The 19,518-nt window shown below is 49.8% G+C and overlaps 8 protein-coding genes across 8 annotated transcripts; 2 read left to right on the forward strand and 6 right to left on the reverse strand.

The window, feature by feature from the left end:
• Positions 1–99: 99 nt before the first annotated feature.
• On the reverse strand, positions 100–6,597 carry AO090001000497 (putative ubiquitin-protein ligase E3 component (UBR1); the record flags this gene model as incomplete). Its single annotated transcript, XM_001818958.3, has 2 exons — positions 100–367; positions 425–6,597. 2 exons carry the CDS (start codon positions 6,595–6,597, stop codon positions 100–102), a joined length of 6,441 nt encoding a protein of 2,146 aa, XP_001819010.3.
• An 842-nt stretch (positions 6,598–7,439) lies between these two features.
• AO090001000498 (cytochrome b-c1 complex subunit 9) lies at positions 7,440–7,932 on the reverse strand (the record flags this gene model as incomplete). The annotated part of the gene is made up of 3 exons (XM_023234579.1): positions 7,440–7,499; positions 7,569–7,617; positions 7,679–7,932. The coding sequence occupies 3 exons, from the start codon at positions 7,930–7,932 to the stop codon at positions 7,440–7,442; spliced, it is 363 nt and encodes a 120-aa protein (XP_023089688.1).
• Positions 7,933–8,006: 74 nt separating this feature from the next.
• Positions 8,007–8,978, forward strand: AO090001000499 (putative RNA binding protein Pym; the record flags this gene model as incomplete). Its single annotated transcript, XM_001818960.3, has 1 exon — positions 8,007–8,978. The coding sequence occupies one exon, from the start codon at positions 8,007–8,009 to the stop codon at positions 8,976–8,978; it is 972 nt and encodes a 323-aa protein (XP_001819012.3).
• A 571-nt stretch (positions 8,979–9,549) lies between these two features.
• Positions 9,550–11,481, reverse strand: hem14 (oxygen-dependent protoporphyrinogen oxidase; the record flags this gene model as incomplete). Its single annotated transcript, XM_001818961.1, has 3 exons — positions 9,550–10,338; positions 10,405–11,094; positions 11,167–11,481. 3 exons carry the CDS (start codon positions 11,479–11,481, stop codon positions 9,550–9,552), a joined length of 1,794 nt encoding a protein of 597 aa, XP_001819013.1.
• Positions 11,482–11,943: 462 nt separating this feature from the next.
• On the reverse strand, positions 11,944–12,816 carry AO090001000502 (mRNA-binding protein NAB2; the record flags this gene model as incomplete). The annotated part of the gene is made up of 1 exon (XM_001818962.3): positions 11,944–12,816. One exon carries the CDS (start codon positions 12,814–12,816, stop codon positions 11,944–11,946), a length of 873 nt encoding a protein of 290 aa, XP_001819014.3.
• Positions 12,817–12,958: 142 nt separating this feature from the next.
• AO090001000503 (uncharacterized protein) lies at positions 12,959–13,501 on the reverse strand (the record flags this gene model as incomplete). Its single annotated transcript, XM_023234580.1, has 2 exons — positions 12,959–12,971; positions 13,068–13,501. The coding sequence occupies 2 exons, from the start codon at positions 13,499–13,501 to the stop codon at positions 12,959–12,961; spliced, it is 447 nt and encodes a 148-aa protein (XP_023089689.1).
• Positions 13,502–14,512: 1,011 nt separating this feature from the next.
• Positions 14,513–15,262, forward strand: AO090001000504 (HAD family hydrolase; the record flags this gene model as incomplete). The annotated part of the gene is made up of 1 exon (XM_001818964.1): positions 14,513–15,262. One exon carries the CDS (start codon positions 14,513–14,515, stop codon positions 15,260–15,262), a length of 750 nt encoding a protein of 249 aa, XP_001819016.1.
• A 677-nt stretch (positions 15,263–15,939) lies between these two features.
• On the reverse strand, positions 15,940–17,902 carry AO090001000505 (uncharacterized protein; the record flags this gene model as incomplete). The annotated part of the gene is made up of 6 exons (XM_023234581.1): positions 15,940–16,621; positions 16,684–17,061; positions 17,114–17,320; positions 17,386–17,509; positions 17,572–17,705; positions 17,772–17,902. 6 exons carry the CDS (start codon positions 17,900–17,902, stop codon positions 15,940–15,942), a joined length of 1,656 nt encoding a protein of 551 aa, XP_023089690.1.
• Between the last annotated feature and the right edge of the window lie 1,616 nt (positions 17,903–19,518).

Here is a 19,518-nt window from a genome sequence, read left to right on the forward strand (position 1 = left end):
AAGACAGGGGAATAGTAATGCAAAGTCAGTCTCCACTGCACATGAGACGTCAAAACAGGTACATGAAATGGTAAGTCCGTTCAGCAAAGTCCATTACCCCTAGATAGTTTCCCAGCCTCCATTGTTAATATCAGCTTCTAACTTCCGGCTGATCGTCGCGGGAATGCCGTGCGACAACCATACGTCGCGGAGGAGTCGATCGTATCGTTTCTGGTTGAGGATCAGTTGGCGATTGCGGCGGAGGCCGGGATCCACCTCCCCATGGCGGTCCAGGTAAGGCGCATAGTGCCAGGAGCCATGGTGGTTGTGGAGATACAGCACCGTGCATTTGCGGATGTTGATGAATAGTCCGATATTCTTGCCGCATCTGGATAGAGACCGTTAGTAACCATTTGTGATAGCAGTGAACCAAGGATCAACATACTTTTGAACGTGCTGATTGCAGCCACCCATCTTATTCTCCATGCAGCACACAGCTTGCGAGCAGAAGATGTCCCCACAGAAGAGGCAGATACTGGGGTCGCTTAGCTCCTTTTTCGAATTCGGGCAGCGTCGCCGGTTGGCCTCTTCAATCAAACTGTCGTAATACTTGGGAAGCCCAACGAGTTCGAAGATGGCCGGATGCGAGAGACTGGGCCATAACTTGTGATCGCCAATGCGGATGCCAGAGCGCGAGGCGTTCCAGTGGAAGATCCAACCCGATATCACAGCATCGAAAGGACTGCCACTCTTCCTCGCCGTGCTGATAGACGCAAAGATCTCATCGATCGAAGGAAGGTGCAGGGTCTTAGTGAGACGGTCCAACTCGGACACACCCAAGTCGTGGAACCCTGTGTTGGGGAATTCAACCCCGTGCTGCACATGGAGTAGGATGACAGCCTTGCGCAGGAACGTCAATGCGTAGCTTGAAACAAGACGTCTCAACGCAATGACCACGCCGGGCGTTGCAGAATCCTCCCCGTCCTTGACATAGCCACTCTCGGCAGGGAATGATGATCCTTCTGCCCGTCCAACGGAATTCGACTTGAGTTCCGTAACGATAGAGTTGAAGAATTGCCTGGCGGACTTGTATCGCTCATCCGAAAGCTCTATATCCAACAGATAATGGGCATCACCATTTTGTGCCAGTTCTTCCTTCAGTCCGAGGGGCCAAAGAATGTAGGTCACAGCGACCTTGACAATCTCGGCGACATAGCACATTTGGATGAGATGGCGAATGTCAATATTAAGAATCGGCAGCAGGGATAAAGAGCATTCGGCCAGGAACACGAAAATGTCTTTGCCCAGTAGTGGCTCAATTTCGCGGACATCATCCAACAGCGCCGTTCCACTCAAGCAAGGATGACCCACAAATAATTGACAAATCTTCTGGCGGTGCATCTCCTGGATCTCATCAGCGGAACGAGTGTGAGGTCCGTTGCTGTCATGCAAGCACCCAACCGCGGCGTATGTCAAAGCCGACTCAGCCAGAACACGGAGGTGGGTCAGGGTTAATTGGGGAATCTTCTCCAGTACAGTCGATCCTGGCTCCGATTCAACCCCGCGCTGCTGAATTTCAGCCGCAGCGATGCTAAAGCCGAAAGTCTGGAAGAGCGAATCAGTGTGGACGAGGTCATCTGTCTTTATGGTGTCTGGGTGATGGCTGAACGTTGAGTAGATGTGATTCAACCGGAGCGTCTGCTTGAGCCGCTTGTAGATCTGCAGAAGTTCGGACATTGGGCTGTCGCCTGGGCTGGACACCTGCTGGAGCGGACTGGCAGCGGGAAGATCATCTTGTGATGGGAAGAGACCAGGCACCGGCAACCTCGCTTGCTGAACATAATGGGCGGTCGATGGGAGTAGGGAAGTCATTAATTGCTCTGTTTTGGAGGCGAGTGGGGGAACTAAGCTCTTGTTGAGGTAGTCAAGGAAAAGGTCCTGATAAGACTGCTGTTGAATTTTGTTATGTTCCATGAGCAGCGCATAGTTGCGTGGGTGAGACAGAGCAGATTTGACCTCCCCAGTCATGAAATCATCGAAAGACACAGTTGTGTTTAGCACACCAGGATAAGATTCTTCCTTGCCCTTCCAAGTAATCGGTAGGAATGCATTACCCAGAGCCTTACAAAGAGGGCAAACGAACTCGTTGAAGTTCAGACGCTCGGGGTGGTTTCGCGCTATTTGCTGGCTCTGGCGTCGTTGAGTAGCCGTATAATAGACTTCAAAGCAGGAATAGTGCATGATGTGCCCGCAACCCGTTGTGACAGGCCCACGCAGGGTATTCTTCGCATTAAAGCCTTTACTCAACCCGACTTTCTCACTGATAACCTCCCCGCCAGTTGAATCAAGCCGCTTCACTGTAGTGCGGTTTTCGCCTGCGACTCCAAAAGGCCGCACACTTTCAGCAGACTTGTCCAAACTCAAGGGGGTCTTCAACACCTCCCGGATCCAGTCGGGGTCTCGTATATCTGTCTGTCTCATGATACCACTATCTTGAACCAAAGCGAAAGTTCCATACAGCCTGGAGTCACTTGTCTCCTCCTGGCAGAGAATACAAGTGCCGCTCGGATACTTCCAGAGCTTGGTCTCAGGGGCAGCTTCAGGCTCAGACTCCATGTCGCTGAAATCTTCTTCGCCCCAGTCGATCGCGCCTTGGCTGTTCAAGAAGTTTTGCTGTTGCTGCTGGAATTGAGCCATGACTCTTGCCTGTCTTTCGAGAGCTTGCTTCTTCTTGATCTCTTTCTCATTATCGGTGTCAATAGCGGGAGAATTTGTGTCGACTCTGTCGAATGGGAATCTGAGCGCAGCTGTTGCAGAAGCATATGTACGGGGACGTTTTTGCCAAAGCTTCTTAAGAATATGGCGGATTTTAGGGCCACAAGCAGAGAATTCACTCATGATGGAAATCTTCTCCAGGAGGCCAACGATGGTCAGGTAGCCTGCCTGGGTGGTTCGATCTTTCGTTAGTGCGTGAGACACGAATGACTCCATCGGCTCCTCTGTCATCTCATCTTCCTCAGTGCTGTCTTCCAGAGCAGCAGCAAGAATCAAGTGCAAAACAACCTGCAAGAAAGTCTCAACACGGGTAGGTGGAATGTTCGGTGTGCACTCCTTTGAGGAGACAACATAGTCGAGACACTGGTGAACAATCTGGGCAAATAGCAAGGTCCTTGTGAAGCGTGGAAGTCCGATAAATGCCCCAGAAGTGATACGCCGGAGTTTAGGTTCAAACACCACATCGGATGGCTTTTTGCCAGTTTTCTTGGCCATCCATTCCTTATATATATTCTCCGCTTCGTCTCGCTGGTTTTTGGTGTAGTGGGCGCTGTACGGGTCGATGAGATCAATGTATTGGGATTTGAGTTCGAAGGTGCCGGTATCATTCAGCCCTTCAGGGGGGCGGAACCCTGCTACCTCTTCCAGCACGTCCTGGAACATGTCCGAGTCTAGCAGCTTGTCACTGAGGCGGGTCGATAGGTCCGAGAATGATAGAGGCTTGAAGCACAAAACGTGTGCAATGTCACGACGAATATTTTCGCTCATCGCGGCATCGCCATCATCTATAGCCGTGAGAGAGTTCCGATCCGTCAACAAGATGACAAGCAAATGCACGAACTCCTCGGCGACATCGATGATCTGGTTATCTTCGTAGCCAGCACGTGGCATATAGTTCCTCGTCATCCAGTCAACCATTCCAAATCTATCCGCAATAGACGCGAGGACACGGCTTGGGTTACATGTTACCAGAGCCGTCTGAAGCAGGAAGATATCACGGTAGTATGCGAAATCGCGAGACGATACACCTCGGTATTGTGACATCTGATGCCGGAGACTTAGCCCGTTGCGGACCCACATGCCTGCCTTCATCTGGGCCAGCCAGGCACAAACCCTGAGAGGGTAGTCGAACATTGACAGAAGCAAATCCTCTGGGGCAAGGCTGCTATCATGAATAAAATTGTCGTTCGCAATCTGTGCTGCCTCAAGTAGGGTATCGCGCATCAAAGAGCTGCTCATGTTACGACCACATTCAAGTAGCCAGGAAAGAGTGTAGTGCAACGCATGATGAAAACTGATAGAGCCTCGTTCAACGACGAAGTCTACGACACGGTGGCGTGAAACCTGACCCGGTTGATCGTCGCCCTCGAAGTCAAAGAACGGCAAGGATTTGAACTTAACGTACTCCTTGATCTCCGCTTGGTCAAAACGCTTGCGCTCGATTCCAGTGGAGTGGGCAACAGCGGAGACAGTAGCCACTTTAAGTGCTCGCAGCAAGTTCTCACCGCCGTCGACGTCGGGATTACGGAATGCTTCGCAGATTTGACGGCACAGCCTATTTATCTCCCGCATGAGAATAGATGCGCTAATCCAAGCGTCCGTCTCATACTCGACGTGCTCCCCTACGGCACGGACATTGGGGCAGATACCCTGCGAGAGCTTGACCAAATCCAAGAACTGACAGAGATATTGTTCTTCGGTCCGCACGCGGTTCTGTACATACTCAGACTGCAGAAGATACCGTAGATCCAAGAAGAAGTGGTAAAGGCGCCTATTTGTCACGGAACCAGCGTCGAACGCCAGCGTTGCATTGGGGTTTACCTCGTATGGCTCACCAACCTGCCTCGTAGTTAAGAAAGTATACAAGATAGACATGACCTTAGTCAAGAAGTTCCCTCGAAGGACTATCTCCTCCGTGATTGAAGGCGTGGTAAGAAGCTGCAAGGAGAGGTTTACAATGGAATGATCTGGCTCTCTATCGGCAATCAGGTAAAGTTGCGCAAGTGCAGTGTAAAGAGCAGACAGGCGCAAGCCCATGATCCGCTTGAACTGAGGGACATTCACGACAGTGCCAATGTAGAGATCGCGAAGATCGGTACGTGTCTTCTTCCAAAGTCTGAGGTCGAAAAGAATCATCCAGTCGAGACGCGTGCGCTGCCATAAATCCTCATATGGGGGGACATTGTCCCCTCTCTTAGGTACGGACGATCTGACTTGCCAGTAACTTGGGGTCTTTGCCGGGGAAGGCTTAACTACACCAGAGGGTGTTTTGGGGATGGGAACGTAAGACGCCGAGACATCATCGTGTGTCTCACTGGAGACCGAATCATTAGGGGCAGTCTGCGCCTCGGTTTCAATTGCTTCTGCATGTGGTTGCTCCTCCTCTTCCTCCTCCTCTTGCTGCTGTTCGGGGTTCTGTCGCTGACGAGCGAACCCTAAGAGAGCTTGGATAGTGTCCAGTGCATCATCCGCATTTCCCATCACCATATCCTCGTCTTCATCTTCCACTTCCTGGCGCAACCTATTCAAATCCATCTCTATGTCTTCGTCTTCATCGTCGGCATCATCATCATGACCCTCAACAAAATCTTCATCGTCCTCACCGTCTTCGTTTGCGCCCTGCTCATCGCCATTTTCGATATCCTCATCCTCGTCATCATCATCCGCGGCCAATACTACTTGACCCTGAGGAGATACCGTGAGCATTACGGTACGATACGGTGCATTGTCCGACTTCTCCTGGTCATCGATACCTTTCATACCAATATCTGCATTGAAGGCTCCGCTGCCGCGACGCCATGGGCTCAACAGTTCCTCACAGACGGTATGGCGTAAAATCTCGTTGTCCTCAAGAACGCTGCATCCAGAAATGTCTGCCAGCCACTCGACGATGGTCCCGCACATTTGCTCGCGGAACGTATCCCGGGCGGACCGAATCGTAACGGTGACCTTGATCTGTTCGATAATCTTTGACACGGCCAACAACCTTTGCAAATCCTTCGAGTACTTAACCACACTCCGTCCATAATCATTGGTCTCTTGCGCCCTATCGTTTCCAAAGGAATCCCGCTCTCGACAAGCCCGGCTCACTTGATGAGCAACATCGCGAATGGTATGCTTCTCATCGTTCCACAACGCGAGCGCAAACTCCGGCTCTTCCTCAGCCAGGTCACCCTCACCATACCACCCTGGACGTAGCCGTGATGCCTCTTCGTCCTGCCTGATACCCTCTTCCGTCTTCGGCAATCGCAGCTGTTCCGGCGAGCAAGAGAGCACATCACAGAAATAGTCGAGCGCTCGAGCGACAGTCAGCCGAATATTATCCACCCACTCCCGCGGGAGCGGAGCCTGCTCCCGCTCCTTGCCCTTTTTATCGCCGCTATCCGTATGGATCGCACAGAACAAGGGCAGTCGCCAGGCCTCCTCATCACCGCAGTCGCAGCATCCGCAATTCCCCGAGGAAAGAGAAATCTGGTACTGATGGCCGGTGTGATCGGATGAGTCGAAACAGCGGCTGCAAAGCACGCAGGTATCATCCGCAGCGCAAGTGATGCATCGATACGTCGCCTCCCCGGCTCGGAAGATATGACCACAACGCTTGCCCCGCGCAGCTTCGGTATATTCTGCACCTTCCTTGGCGCCCTGAGCTTCAGCTAGCTTCCACGGCCCGGTTGGCAGCCCCTCGGGGAATAGTTGTCGAAGGCGTTCTTCGTTATGACCGGTAAGCGAACGGAAGAGGAGCTCGAGCAGATCTTTCTCTGCTTGGGGACCGTAGCGGTAGTTATGATTGGAAGGAAGCCGTTGAAGGCCTTCACCAAGGATCCTCTCACATTCTGTAAGCATCATTTATCGTCTCTAGTCTGAGAAGACGAGACGCATCCAATTTGCACGGGTATAGAGTGAGGAGGGTGTTCGGCGAGCTAACAGCTCCGTGTGGCGGGACGGAACTGTAGTCCGGTCTGTTCCACCGCGATAAGGAATGAACAAAATCTCTCGAGTGCGTTAAAAGGCTCCTCGAATGGGAAATTTGGTGGTATGTGCAAAGCGGGGTTTGATTAGATTAGGGTGAGGCTAGTCAAAAAGGAAAAAGACGAGAAGAAAAACCTATCAGTGAACGCTTAGTGATCCGACATTCTAAAGGGATCGATGTCACTGTGGGGGGGAAAGATTTGGTGGGATTAAATGCGAAAACAAACCCAACGGGCAAACCCACCCATAAAGTCTTTCAGGTCATTAATAGCATTCATACAAAACTCTTCGCCTCTTTCATAGATAGCGAAGGGAACTCACTGTTAAACAAAAAGGTATTGAGTTAACAAAGCAAGAGCATTTCGTCGTAAAGAGCGATTGTAAAGGTCCGAGTCCCCACGGTGGTTGTGCTGCCCGTTGGATTTATCCTTTAAGTATGACATCGAACAACGGCTCTCTTGGCGCCACTACCATCTTGCAGCTCATGTTCTCCCCACCACCGGAAGCATAATTTATAGACCACAAGTGAATGCAGGAGCACAGTGATTGGTTAGGGAAAATGAAGCAAGTGAATTCCGAGGTGAATACAGTGTTAAAAAATCTATTTCATACAAGGCACACGCAGCATATACCAATGTCTCTCCAGTGCTCGGCTGTATTATAACATGGGACCGACAACCTTCCCCAGAATGGCTCCATCAATTACTGCTTTTTCTTTACTCGTCATCCTCCTCATCCTTGACCATGTACTGGTGCTTGATGTCCTTCCATTGACGCTGTAGAATCCGTCAGTGTTATAGTCCTTGATGATCCCGATTCGTCAGGGTCGGAAATTAGAAACATACGCCGCGGTTCATGGCATCCCAGATGCGGTTGGAGGCCGAGTCATAGGCACTGTTTGTGGAAAGCTGGTCAGCAGTCTGTTATAACAGACCAATATCAGGTCGACACGCACATCTCGAAAGCGAAGGCACTGGTGAAGATGGCCGTGAGGTAAACGGCGTTCCTGCGGATCAGGCCCCTAAATACCGTTGAAAGATCACAGGTTAGCGAGACCGAAGAAATATTCAACGAGACCGTCGTTGGGTGATCCGGGGAGGGGAGACATGCTGGTAGATAGCGGAAGCAATCTGGAGCGGTAACCACTGTTGTTAGCCATTGAACATCATTAGTCAATTCCAAGCAAGAATCACTTACAGCGCCGGCCATTGTGACGAGTTTGAATTAGGGAATGAGGGCGGAAAAAGAGAGGGAGGCAGCAAGGAGACGGGGACTATGTCACAATGGAGGAATGCGAGGTTGAAGTTTCGAAGTTGGCCGGCGCGAAAAGCAGCGGGAATCACCGGGACGCTGATTGGACGGCCGGAACGAAGTGTGCGCAGAGCCTCCGAGTGGCCGCCTCAGGAAACCACCTCAACTCACGCACTCGGCCCTACAAAATTATTGTGGCCCAATTCCTCTTGCCTCATACCTCGTCACGGTTAGATCCCCCCGGAAGCTCCAATAATTACAGGATATTCCTTAAACTACTTTCCTTCCACTCGACCGGAGGTAACACAAGTAAAGCCTACCGAATCCCACATTTATCCCCCACAGCTATGGCTTCCACGAACTCGGGAATTACTACGGACGCAGCGACCGGAGAACGCTATATCCCCTCATCGGTTCGTGCCGATGGCTCTAAACGCCGCGAAATTCGTGTTCGACCCGGCTATCGCCCCCCTGAGGATGTGGAGCTGTATAAGAATCGTGCTGCACAAGCCTGGAAGAACCGTGGTAACACCGGAGTGCCTGGTGCAGAAAGTTTAAAAAACGAGAATGAAAGCCCGGCTAAAACAGGCACGGCGGCTAGTAACAAGAATGCCAAGCGAAGGGAAGCGAAGAAGAAAGCAAAGGCAGCTCAGGAAGGAACCGCTACTACCGAGGGCAAAAATGTGACCGAAATCGACAACTGGCGTGCCCCGGCTTCCGGCGCCGATAAGAAGCAATCTAATGGACCAGATAAGGCAACTGGAGGATCTGAAGAAACAGTCGATCTAGAAGCCGAGAACGAAAAGAAGGCGCGCAATCTGAAGAAGAAACTCCGCCAAGCACGCGACCTACGGGACAAGAAGAACCAAGGAGAAGCCCTGCTTCCCGAGCAACTGGAGAAGGTAATCAAGATCCAGGAACTGATCCGCCAGCTTGACGCACTCGGATTTGATTCGAACGGTGACAAGAAGGACGACTCTGCGGAGAAGGAAGAGAAAGTCTGAATCCGATATGACATATGATCGATCACGTATGTTATGTTAATACCGCGGTTCTTCCGGCGGCCGTTCGATAATGGACAGCCTACCTATTGGTATCGATGTTGATAGTCGGAAAGGACTTTTCCCGCGAAACTTTTTTCGAGTTGACTTGCGCCTCTGTGGTACTACACAACCGCTCTTATCTGGTGAGACGGTCCTTGGCCACATCGCGGGTGGAATTTCAATCTGAACTGCATATATGCAGCTACCAGCGTACTACCGCCTATCAACTACTCGAGGAATTCTGATATGGAAAATCCCAGTGATCGCCTTGTCACTCATACAGAGGCACTGACCTATGAATTAGAGTAATAAAAGACTCTGGCTATCCGTCTCATATTCTATGTGGCACGTGTCTGTTCTTTACTTTGACTTGGATGTATCTATCAGTCACTATGGACCCGTTTGAGCAGCTCGTTACGCATTATATCTCAGAAGACAAGTCTTCAATACTTCGAATTTTCTCATATGTTGTCGAGATTAGCACGAGTCTATATTACACAGGGTCATAGAGTTCAGTAGAAGAAACTCTAGCTCAAAAATGTTTGCGCTCGGTCCTGTACACCTCAGCCCATCGTACAGGAGATGTGACGATGCCGCCCTCCAACTCCCATTTTTCATAGTCGAACCTCCTCCAGGGGCGATCGCCGTCACCGGGGCCCAGCTTTCGAGCACCGACGCCGAACGACGCCGCTAAATACCCCTGTCGGATACAGTCCGTCACACCAACACCATTATACCAACTTCCTGCCAGAGTAAGTCTATTGTTAAGCTCGTGCCGTGTGGACCGAGACAGTTCGCGCATGCGAGACAAGTGTCCCACAGTGTATTGAGGAATGGCATTCCGCTGCAGCCGGCTGCTCGTTAGAGTGGGCGCATCCGTAATGCCCAGATGCCGGTGAAGCAACGCACGAGACATTGCAACAGCTGTGTCATGGTCGGGATAATCGGACTCTTTCCACCCATCCCACCAATGGCCACCCATCATCACTGTAAGCTTAGTGCCGGGTGCAGTATCTTGACCCACGCTAGAATCAGATCCAAATATAACCCCTAATGCCCTCTCGGGATTCTGCTCATAAGGGATCGATCGCGGTATGAGATATCCAAAGCCGCTGACCGGGAGGAGGTCTGGGTTAGGGAAATACAAGTTGACAACCATGACTGTTACAGCATAATTGTGCTCTTGAAGGTTCCGAATAGTACTTTGAGGTACTTTCTGGTCTTTGACTGTCGTAGTCGCGAGCTTGTTTGCCAGTTCGGGAGCTGGAATTGTAGCAATCACGCGGTTGTGGATTCGAGACCTGTCCTGTCCAGATCCAACCTACAGAATATACGTGTTAGTAGACCATCCAATAACAAGGAATAGTAGCATCTTCCGGTGGCTTACAATAAGATCGTCAGTCATCGGGTTCTGAGTAATGGACTTAACGTCCGTATTTGCCAACACGTCAACCTTCTTGGATTTCTTCAAAGCGTCGACCAGGGCGTCCGAGAGCTGGCTCAGACCGTCTTTCAACGTCAAAACGCTAGTCTTGTTGACGAGCGTCCGTAAGCTTTTCCAGTACATCCCAGGTTTCTCATGTGCGACAGATTCCAAGGCCAACAGGTCATCCATGGCCATAAGCTTGACATCCGACATCAGAGAATTAATGTAGCCTCCGATAACTCGGCGGTCATCATTTTCAAGGTCCCGGAAGGTACCCAGCAGTGTCTGCGCGCTTAACCGACTTATGTCGCCCGCATAGATACCATGGAACAAAGCTGAAACGAGGTTGTCTGCTACCTCCGGGCACAATCGGCGCGACACGAAGTCCGCAACGGATTCGTCGGAGTTAAATGTTTTGTGGTCCGGAGGAGCGCGGACTGGCTCCAAGAGAGCACTCGCAATTAGGCCCTCGAAGACCGGCTCACGTAACATAGCAAATAGCGGATTTGTAATATTTTCTATCGGTCCGGCATTGGGGTCGGGTGCGGGCATACGGACGAGATGGTCGGGATAGTAGATATAACGATTGCGCGCAGCAGGCGATGAGCTGCTGGTTAAGAGAACGTCATCATGTAGACCTAACTCGACGAGCTGTTGTAGGGTGTAGAACGTGTTAGCTCTTGACACCATTCGTAGGATAGGGCAATATATGGACTACTCTACCAGATCGAGAAGGGGTAGGCACGAGGGGACTGCGGTCCGCAAGGTCCGCGGGCCATACTCAAAAACGACGTTTCCACCTTCGACCGGAATCTTTTCTGACAGTAGCCAGCCCCCTACACGAGGAGCCTTCTCGTATAGTGTGATCTTGGAGCAATTGGGGTCCTGCGATAGCCGATACGCTGCTGTGAGACCGGTGATGCCACCGCCAATGACGGCGGCATCGTACGTTGAGGAGTATCTCTGGCCGATGCGGGCGAACGCCAATGGCGTGCGCACCCCCCTTAGTGCACAGCTAGGGACACATGGTAGTCTCATCTCCGCAATTAGAGAGGATGAAACTGCGAGTGAGGACAAAAGAAGAGCATGGTTGGAAAAATAAAAGGTGGGAAAGTTGCTGGTTTACTCCATCAGGTGAGCTGCTCCAGGCTGCCGACGGCCGGCGGTGAAATTGCCTGGAAATGACATAAATTTCCCAGTACTGTTCAGTATTAATGGTATGATGGTTAACAACGGTTTGAAAAAAAAAAAAAAAAGAAGAAGAAGACAACAACGCCATGCAATGGCGTCGGAAATTTCATGATATGATTGATATCCAGATCTATTTACAAAGCCAGTTTGATATTCTTTCTGCCAGTCCTATAGATAAATTCAAGCAAACGCCCTTGCCACCAGTCACCCATCGTCCGCACGGAAAATAATACATGATATGATATTAAACCACATGGGGAATTTTAACTGTGAGATCATCAAAAGAAATCATAGAGATCGCTCTTCTGGTTATGTCGCAATCTCTTGGTTGTTTTGGGAAGCCTCTTCGGCGCCACCGGGTTTGATCAGTTCCTCTGCACCGTCCTCCTCGGACACGAATTTCCTCTCGCTCACATGCTGCTTCTCTTGCCCATCAGCAGTCCACACCTTGTCCGCGAATGCTCCTTTCTGGCCCTCGGCGTGCTTGTAGGGGCACGAGGGGTTGAGACAAGGATTGAACTTGCAAGGTGTCTGAACATGCGTGAACTTGCACCCTTCGGTCGAGCAATCTGCGCCATTCCTGCAAAGAGGCATCGAGGGATGCTTGAAGTGGCAGTGGGGGTTGGCACAATGAGGGAAGAACTTGCACAGCTCTTCGGCTTGGTGCGCTGACTTAACGGCGGGCGACGGATGGCGACCGGTGCACTTCCTGTTCTTGCAAGCGGCTCCATAAGAACATGCGTCAGACACATCGACGGGAGTGCCCTCGGGGGCAGCTGGCGACTGATGCGCAAATGGGCAATCTCTCCGGGTACACCGGAGATTGAAGCGACATATCGAGTCCGTATTGCTTTCATCCTGCTCACCACCCTGGTCAGGCTTTGTGTCCATATCGGTATCGGCATTTCTGTCGTCTCTCTTGTTAAAGGGCCGGCGTCCCTGCTGGCGTTCCACGCGGTCAAACAATGAACGGCCCTGTTGCGGTCCGTTTTGTTGGAAAGCTGGGTTGATTGCTGGAGATACAAAGCCAGGCATAAACTGAGACATCATCCTTGCCTGCTCTTCGAGTAGAGACATGAGATGCATCTGATCTTGCGGTGTCATGTTCATCATGTTTGCGGGGCCACCCGGCATTTGATTGGGTCCCATACCCATTCCACCCATCTGACGTCCGCCCGACATCCTTCCTCCTCCATGCTGATGGAAGCGACCCTTTGTATGGTCCCGGCCATGAGAGTTGATACGTCCACTACCGCCCTGGCCGCGGACGCGGTGTAACGCAGAATCGCCACGGTCTAATTGCCGATTTATCTGGTTGAGCATCCTACCCCTGCCGGCTGGTCTGTTGTTGCGCATTGCTTTCGGTCCTGTAGGTCTATTGTTTTTTTATGTCAGCCCTAGTCACCACCACAGAATCGAAGGGAGAAACCCACATCGTATCGTTCGCAGCTCCGGTATCGCCCATACTCATATCGGCATCCATAGCGCCATCTCCAGTCATCATCGCTTGGTTGTTGGCAGCCTCTTGATCGTTAAAGGATGGAATGGCCTGCGCAGGGTCGGTTTCAATTGATGGTTGAATACCCCCGCCGTTGATCTGTTGGTTGAGGAATTCGACCTGTTCAAAGAGCCATCGTGAAAAGTCCAGAGCCTGTGTATCGCCTTCACCGAGTCCGAGGAGATCGTTGGAGAGTTCGCCAGCAATCTGTTCTTGTGTCTTGCCGTTGACAAGCATGAGAATCACATATTCGGTCAACGCTGAATCATCGCCGCCGTCGGAGCTCCATCCCATCTCTACCAGCTTCGGCTGGATGACATTACTCAAGGCCTCCGCAAGGGGAGTACCAACAGCAACTACCGTAGTCATGGCGTAGATTTCAGGCAGTCGAAGTCCGGCCCGAGGGGAAAGATAACGAAGAGAGGTGAAGAAAGCTGCCCAATCACTCGCAGTCGCGCAACCGCGTTGAAAACCTGTTTATAAAGACCTCCTTTGTCTTGCCTAACAAACAGTCGGACAAAGACTAAACAGTGAGGTGTTGTTCGAAAAGTGGAAGATAACGAGGGTATAACAATGAGTTCGTTGTTTTTTTCATTTCATGACAAGGAACTTTGGTGATGATGAAAGGTGCCAAGAATCTCCAGCCACATCGTCACGTGTGACAGCTGCGGGTGGCGGTCTTTTGTGCAAACAGCACAAACATCTGGCACTTTCTGGGAAGGGAAGCGGTATACTCCGTGCAATCTTCATGGCGAAGAAAATGGCCTTAGCACTAATATCTCTACAAAATACGGCTCATTTTTTTTTTCAAAATAGTTTTGTGAAACTTTAGCCATTATCTCAATCTTTACATATAGTTTTGACTTTGCAAGATTCAATTTCGGTGGTGTTACAGGCTAGGACTCCTAGCGTAGCCAGAGATTCTACTGGTCAGCCCCTCCAAATATGGTCAACACTTTAACTACTGTTGGCTGTAGCAACACCAATTAAGCTGTAATACATCAAACATATACGCGTACTGCTTGTTGAAAGTAAAAGAAACGGAGGGGGAGACATATACCATGATTCTCTTGAATTCAAGATACTCATCGTGTTCTACTAAAGAAGTTCTACCCGTACTGTACTACTATATATCTCCCAAAGCAGATGCAAACCGACACCACGCGCGGATCATCACGTCATCAAACGGCCCCATTGCATCGTCTTACCACTGACTCATTCTGTAGAAATCGAGATAAGATATACTACAGTAACAGCTTGACTAGCGGTAATTATACACAATCCCACAACCAATGAGTCAGTAGCAAAAACAACCAACAACCCAAGTGGCAGTGACCCAACAAAGCCCTAAAAAAGTCAGCATCATCATCACCAAAAGACATGTCCCAAAACAACCACAACCAAGATTCACACACTATTAAAGAATCCCTATCCACAAAAACATGGTTCGGCTTCGACCTCGATGACACACTACATTCATTCCGCAAGGCATCAGCCCAAGCATCCTCAGCCGTATTCACAACCCTCCATGAAGAAAACCCGAATATCAACATCGACGATCTCAAAACATCCTACCGGGACATCCTCGTCTCAACAACAGCAGGTGCATTCGCCGATGGAAGGACATCAACCGAGTATCGTAGAGAACGGTTCTCGCTTCTTCTCCGGGCCCACGGATTAGAGGTCACGACGGAGAGACTGGATCGTCTTTTGGATGTTTATAAACGTAGTCTACGGGAAGCGCTGACGCTGAAACCGGGGGCTCTTGACTTACTTCAATGTATTAAGAGGCGAGGGAAGAAGGTTATTGTGGTGACGGAGGGGCCGCAGGATGCGCAGTTGTGGACTGTGGAGGAACTTGGGTTGAGGCCTTATGTTGATGTGCTTGTTACGACGAATCAGATTGGGAAGTCGAAGGTTGAGGGGCTGTTTTCTGCTGTGTTGGATAAGTATGGGATTGTTGCGTCGGATATGGTTTATGTGGGGGATAATGAGAAACGGGATGTTGTACCGGCGCGGGAGGCTGGGATTTTGGCTGTGTTGTTTGATGAGATGGGGGGTTGTTCGTTTGATGACTTTGCTGCGCTGAGGATTGACTCTTTAGGGAAGTTGGGGGATCTGTTAGAGTAGTTGGTTTTCTAAAGGCTAGGGTTGGAGAGGAGGTGTGTTGATAGACTGCTAAAATCCAGATAGTAGAGTACATATTCAGTCATCCAATTGGGCCATACTATTCAGTCTATGAGCGTGTGGAATCTGTAGAATCCTATGAATACAGATGATTGGGCTATCATATTGACAGATCGTGCATACCAGATCGACGCCCTTACCTAATGGCTGGAACCCGGAAGGGATAGTGACTGTGATCTCTCACCAAACTGAAATGAAGGGAATGAAAAGATATGTGATCGACAAAGTATGTGGATACCCAGAGAGACAAGAGCTCAAGCGTTCAACGTCGATAAGGTTAGACTTTTAAGCACTACACTTTGCTTGCTCTTAGGTAGAGCATACCTGCACAGAGAAAAGAGAAAAAAAGAGCAAACAACAACAATTTAAAGCTGCACTCAAACGGAAATGCTATGTGCACTGTACTACAGACTCTTGAGCAAAATGTAGAAGAAGGGATAGTATTCTGTAAACAGCCCCTTGCGTGACCATATAGGACTCTTTTCCGGAAACGGAGTCCTACCCAGGATCTCACATACCACTGCGGTCCGCACCGAAGGCAGCACCAGCCACCCTGAACGTATAGCTACTAGCTCCTATTATGCCAAGCAAGCCTTCATGTCCAGGCATGAGGTAAATGGCTAACGTTTGAGATACCGCACATTTGAGCGCTTCCATATCATCGCGACAGATAGCAACTGAGCCACGGAGAATCCTCCCGCAAGTTTCACCTGTGCACTATAGGCAACCGAGTAAGCCTGGCGGACCTGTAGTTGAATGTAGGGCGAAAATATTCCAATAGCATCACTGGAGGAGAGCAATAGGCTGACTTGGTCAGGATCTAGGGTCACCGACAATCGACTCCTGAGATAGTTATGCAGAATGGTAGTAGATGCTGCAACGCCCAAAACACCACCCAGCATTCGAAGCTGGAGCCCGGTGCTTAAGGCAATTGATTGATCTTTACCATCGACCACAAGCGGCACCATCATGTAGAATACCGCTACGCTGGTACCTGTTCCTAGTCCGGCCAGGACAAGGTATCCGTACTGTGCAGCTGAGATGTCTGTTGAGAAAGCGGTCTCGGAAAATAAGAAGAGACCAACAACCTGGAGGACTATACCACCGAGTGCAACGTAGCAGAATGGTATCTTAAGGCGCCCGGTTAGTACAGAGCAGGACATTATACCAACAGGGCTGCTTAACGCGTAGGCTAGAAACCTGACTCCGGCGTCGATAGGGGAACAGCTATTGACGATCTGAAACCGCTGAGGAATCATGATGATACTGACAGTCATTGGGAGACCGGTTGTAAAAAATCCCCTGTTACTCTGATAAGTCCACGTCCATGAAAGAGCCATCATCATGGACAATGGGTTGCTCACAGGGCAGCGCCCAGGAAGATCCGGTTACCCGCCAGTCTCCAGGGAAACATTGCGTAAATATCGAGGTCCTTCTTACTGATAAACCACTCCCATAAGAGGAATGCAATCCAGAAGATTCCTGAGATAACTAGAAAACTGATCACAAGACCAGATGACCAGGCGTACTCAAAATTACCTTCTTGCAGGGCTGCGATAGCAAATGATGACGCAGTTAACAAGGCCAGAGCACCAAGGGTGTCTGCCCGCTGGAAGAAAGTCTTTATCTTCATCCCAGCTCCCTTGTACTTAGATGAGGCTGTTTGAGCCGATGGAGCATTGGGGAAGTTAGCTGGAAGCACGATAAGTAATAGTACCCAGGAAAAGGCCCCGGCTGGCACACTGTAGCTGTCATCAGAATACGTGAAGGATGGTAGTAATGAGGTGATCGTACTTGCACAAGAAAACCCAGCGCCAACTGCCTTTTTCAGCAACAGCGCCTCCAATCAAGGGGCCAAGGACAAGACCAAGGGACAGTATACCGCCGGCGACAGAGCTGATGGTGTCGTACTGTCGGTAGGGGACTATACGGACAAAGGAATATAGCGTGAGAGAGTATACACCAGCACCGCCTACCCCTTGAAATGCCCGGCAGATGATTCTTGCGTATATAAGATCAGTTTACCTCCATCGAGAGTCACAGTGGGGAAACAAGGACGAACGCACAGTTGCCTGAGACTTTGTGAACCACCGCAGCCGCCGGAGAATGCCGTGAACATAAATAGGGAAACGAGAAGACTTGTTTTTACCCGCCAAATATCACCAATCTTCGACCAGATCATAAGAAATCCTATAGTGAAGAAGCTTAGTCAAGAGATATTTATTCTATCGTCGTTGGACCGCATCGGGTACCTGTATAGGTGAGCAGGTAGGATGTGATAACCCAGCTGCTTCGACCAAAATCGTCCAAATCATTGGTGATGGTAACCAAGGATGTGCTCACAATAGTAGCTTCGATGCCTGTGAGGAAGAGAGCCAGACCGAGCCTGATGAAAATATATACATAATAACATTAGCAAACATGCAGCTCGTTCGCACAGATTTTCCCATACCCAAGGGCCCCGAGATATAAGGGAAACCCATGTAAAGCACCATCCCATTCGATAGGGTCTTCACTGGTGGTCTCACTGACACCCTCAGGAGTCTGCTTTTCGGACATGGTCATTTCAGAATCCGGGGACATCCTGACTGGTAGCTACAATGGGAAGGCAGTATGCGTAAGACACTGTAGGATACTGATTATTATTCAGTGGAGTTACTGGAGTATGAACGTAAGCTACAAATAGGGTACCTAAACATGAGACTGTAAGGCTGGAGCGCAGGACCTAAGGAGCATGCAGAATGCAATAAAAGGAAATATTATGCGGGCAGGTCGCCTTACAGGATAGTGAGACAAAACTTTGCTTTTGTAACTACGCGTTCATACCGATGTATTGGTTTATATCTCGCTAGCATAGGTGCCACACATCGACACTTTCCTGCAAGGGGTCTCAGCGCTCATTTCCCCTCGACTTGGTAGATGGCCCGATTGATCACTTTCGCTATGGATACTGTGTCCTCCACTGAACTAGGAATTTCATGGCCTTTTTCATGCACGAAGATGGATCTTCTTTCCGAATCACAAAAGTTCACAGCTCGTTGTGCTTCTTCAGCCTGTGGGTCCGCCGATCCCCAGATATGGGCAGTAGGTATGTCAATCACTTTACCCATTTGGACAGAATCCAAATATGCAATGCGGTCCATCGCAAGTGCATCGTGATCGAATGGCTGTCTGGCATTTGAGAAAAAGACAGCCACTTTAAATGGCGCAACCTCAGACCCATTCGCCTGCTTGGTCTGATACCAATTCACCAACCACGAAAGTGCCATGGTTGCTCCCAAGCTGAACCCAATAATTCCGTCGAAAGGGCCCTCCTCATTGATGTATCCCTCAATGTCGCGAGCAGCCTGTCGGCATGAATGCGGCTGTTCAGGGTCACAAAATGTGAATGTTGCCTCATCCGTTTTGGTGACATTTTTGATGGCTACGTACCCTATTGTCAGAAAACCTTCGACTATGTGGGGTGGAAGGTCGGCCTTACACGACTCCCAGGGCAGTGCCCCTTCGACAAAATCATAGGTATGTTGGGTGCCAAGCTCGTATCGAATGGCCGCTGGGCATGCAGTCAGCTTACCCGGTTAATGGGAACTTTTGGAATGCAGCTAACGGTATTGGTTTCATTACCTGTTTGCTGTTCAAACGTCTGAGATAAGCAATGATATCAGTAAACCTTTGTAAAGCCCAAATGAGTTCAGATTGACATTGCTTGCCTGGGAATTACTTCCAATGCCATGTAGACTAGGGAAGGTTAGCCAAATCAACCATGAGTTTATGGGTCGACGAAATGTACCAAAGAAACCTCATTTTGGCTGGAAACCGATCGAATAAGTTCGGAGTCTAGACTCAAAGAGCATGAAGGTGGAAATAGTAGTCTTTTGTGTTGTCTGCCTCTGACAGAGGGAAGCATAAGGGATTATCTCGGGGCTCGAGGTGTCTAAATAAACCGATCAATTTATATAGCCATACCAGGTCAAGTATATACGAGTGCAATCAATTCTGTAACATAAACCGGAATGTACAGGGTATTCTATCACTATATCAAGTGCATATTTTATTTTATTTTATTTTATTTTATTTTATTTTTTAAGAAAACGGACAGCCCTAGCGCGGGGGCGGGACTTCATTGAGATGAGAAATGAGCCAAGATAGAAGCCCGTAGCGCTTATCTTTTGTCTTGTTTTCTTGCAGCAGATGGGAAG

Source organism: Aspergillus oryzae, chromosome 2 (assembly GCF_000184455.2).
Source record: "Aspergillus oryzae RIB40 DNA, chromosome 2".
Taxonomy (NCBI): domain Eukaryota; kingdom Fungi; phylum Ascomycota; class Eurotiomycetes; order Eurotiales; family Aspergillaceae; genus Aspergillus; species Aspergillus oryzae.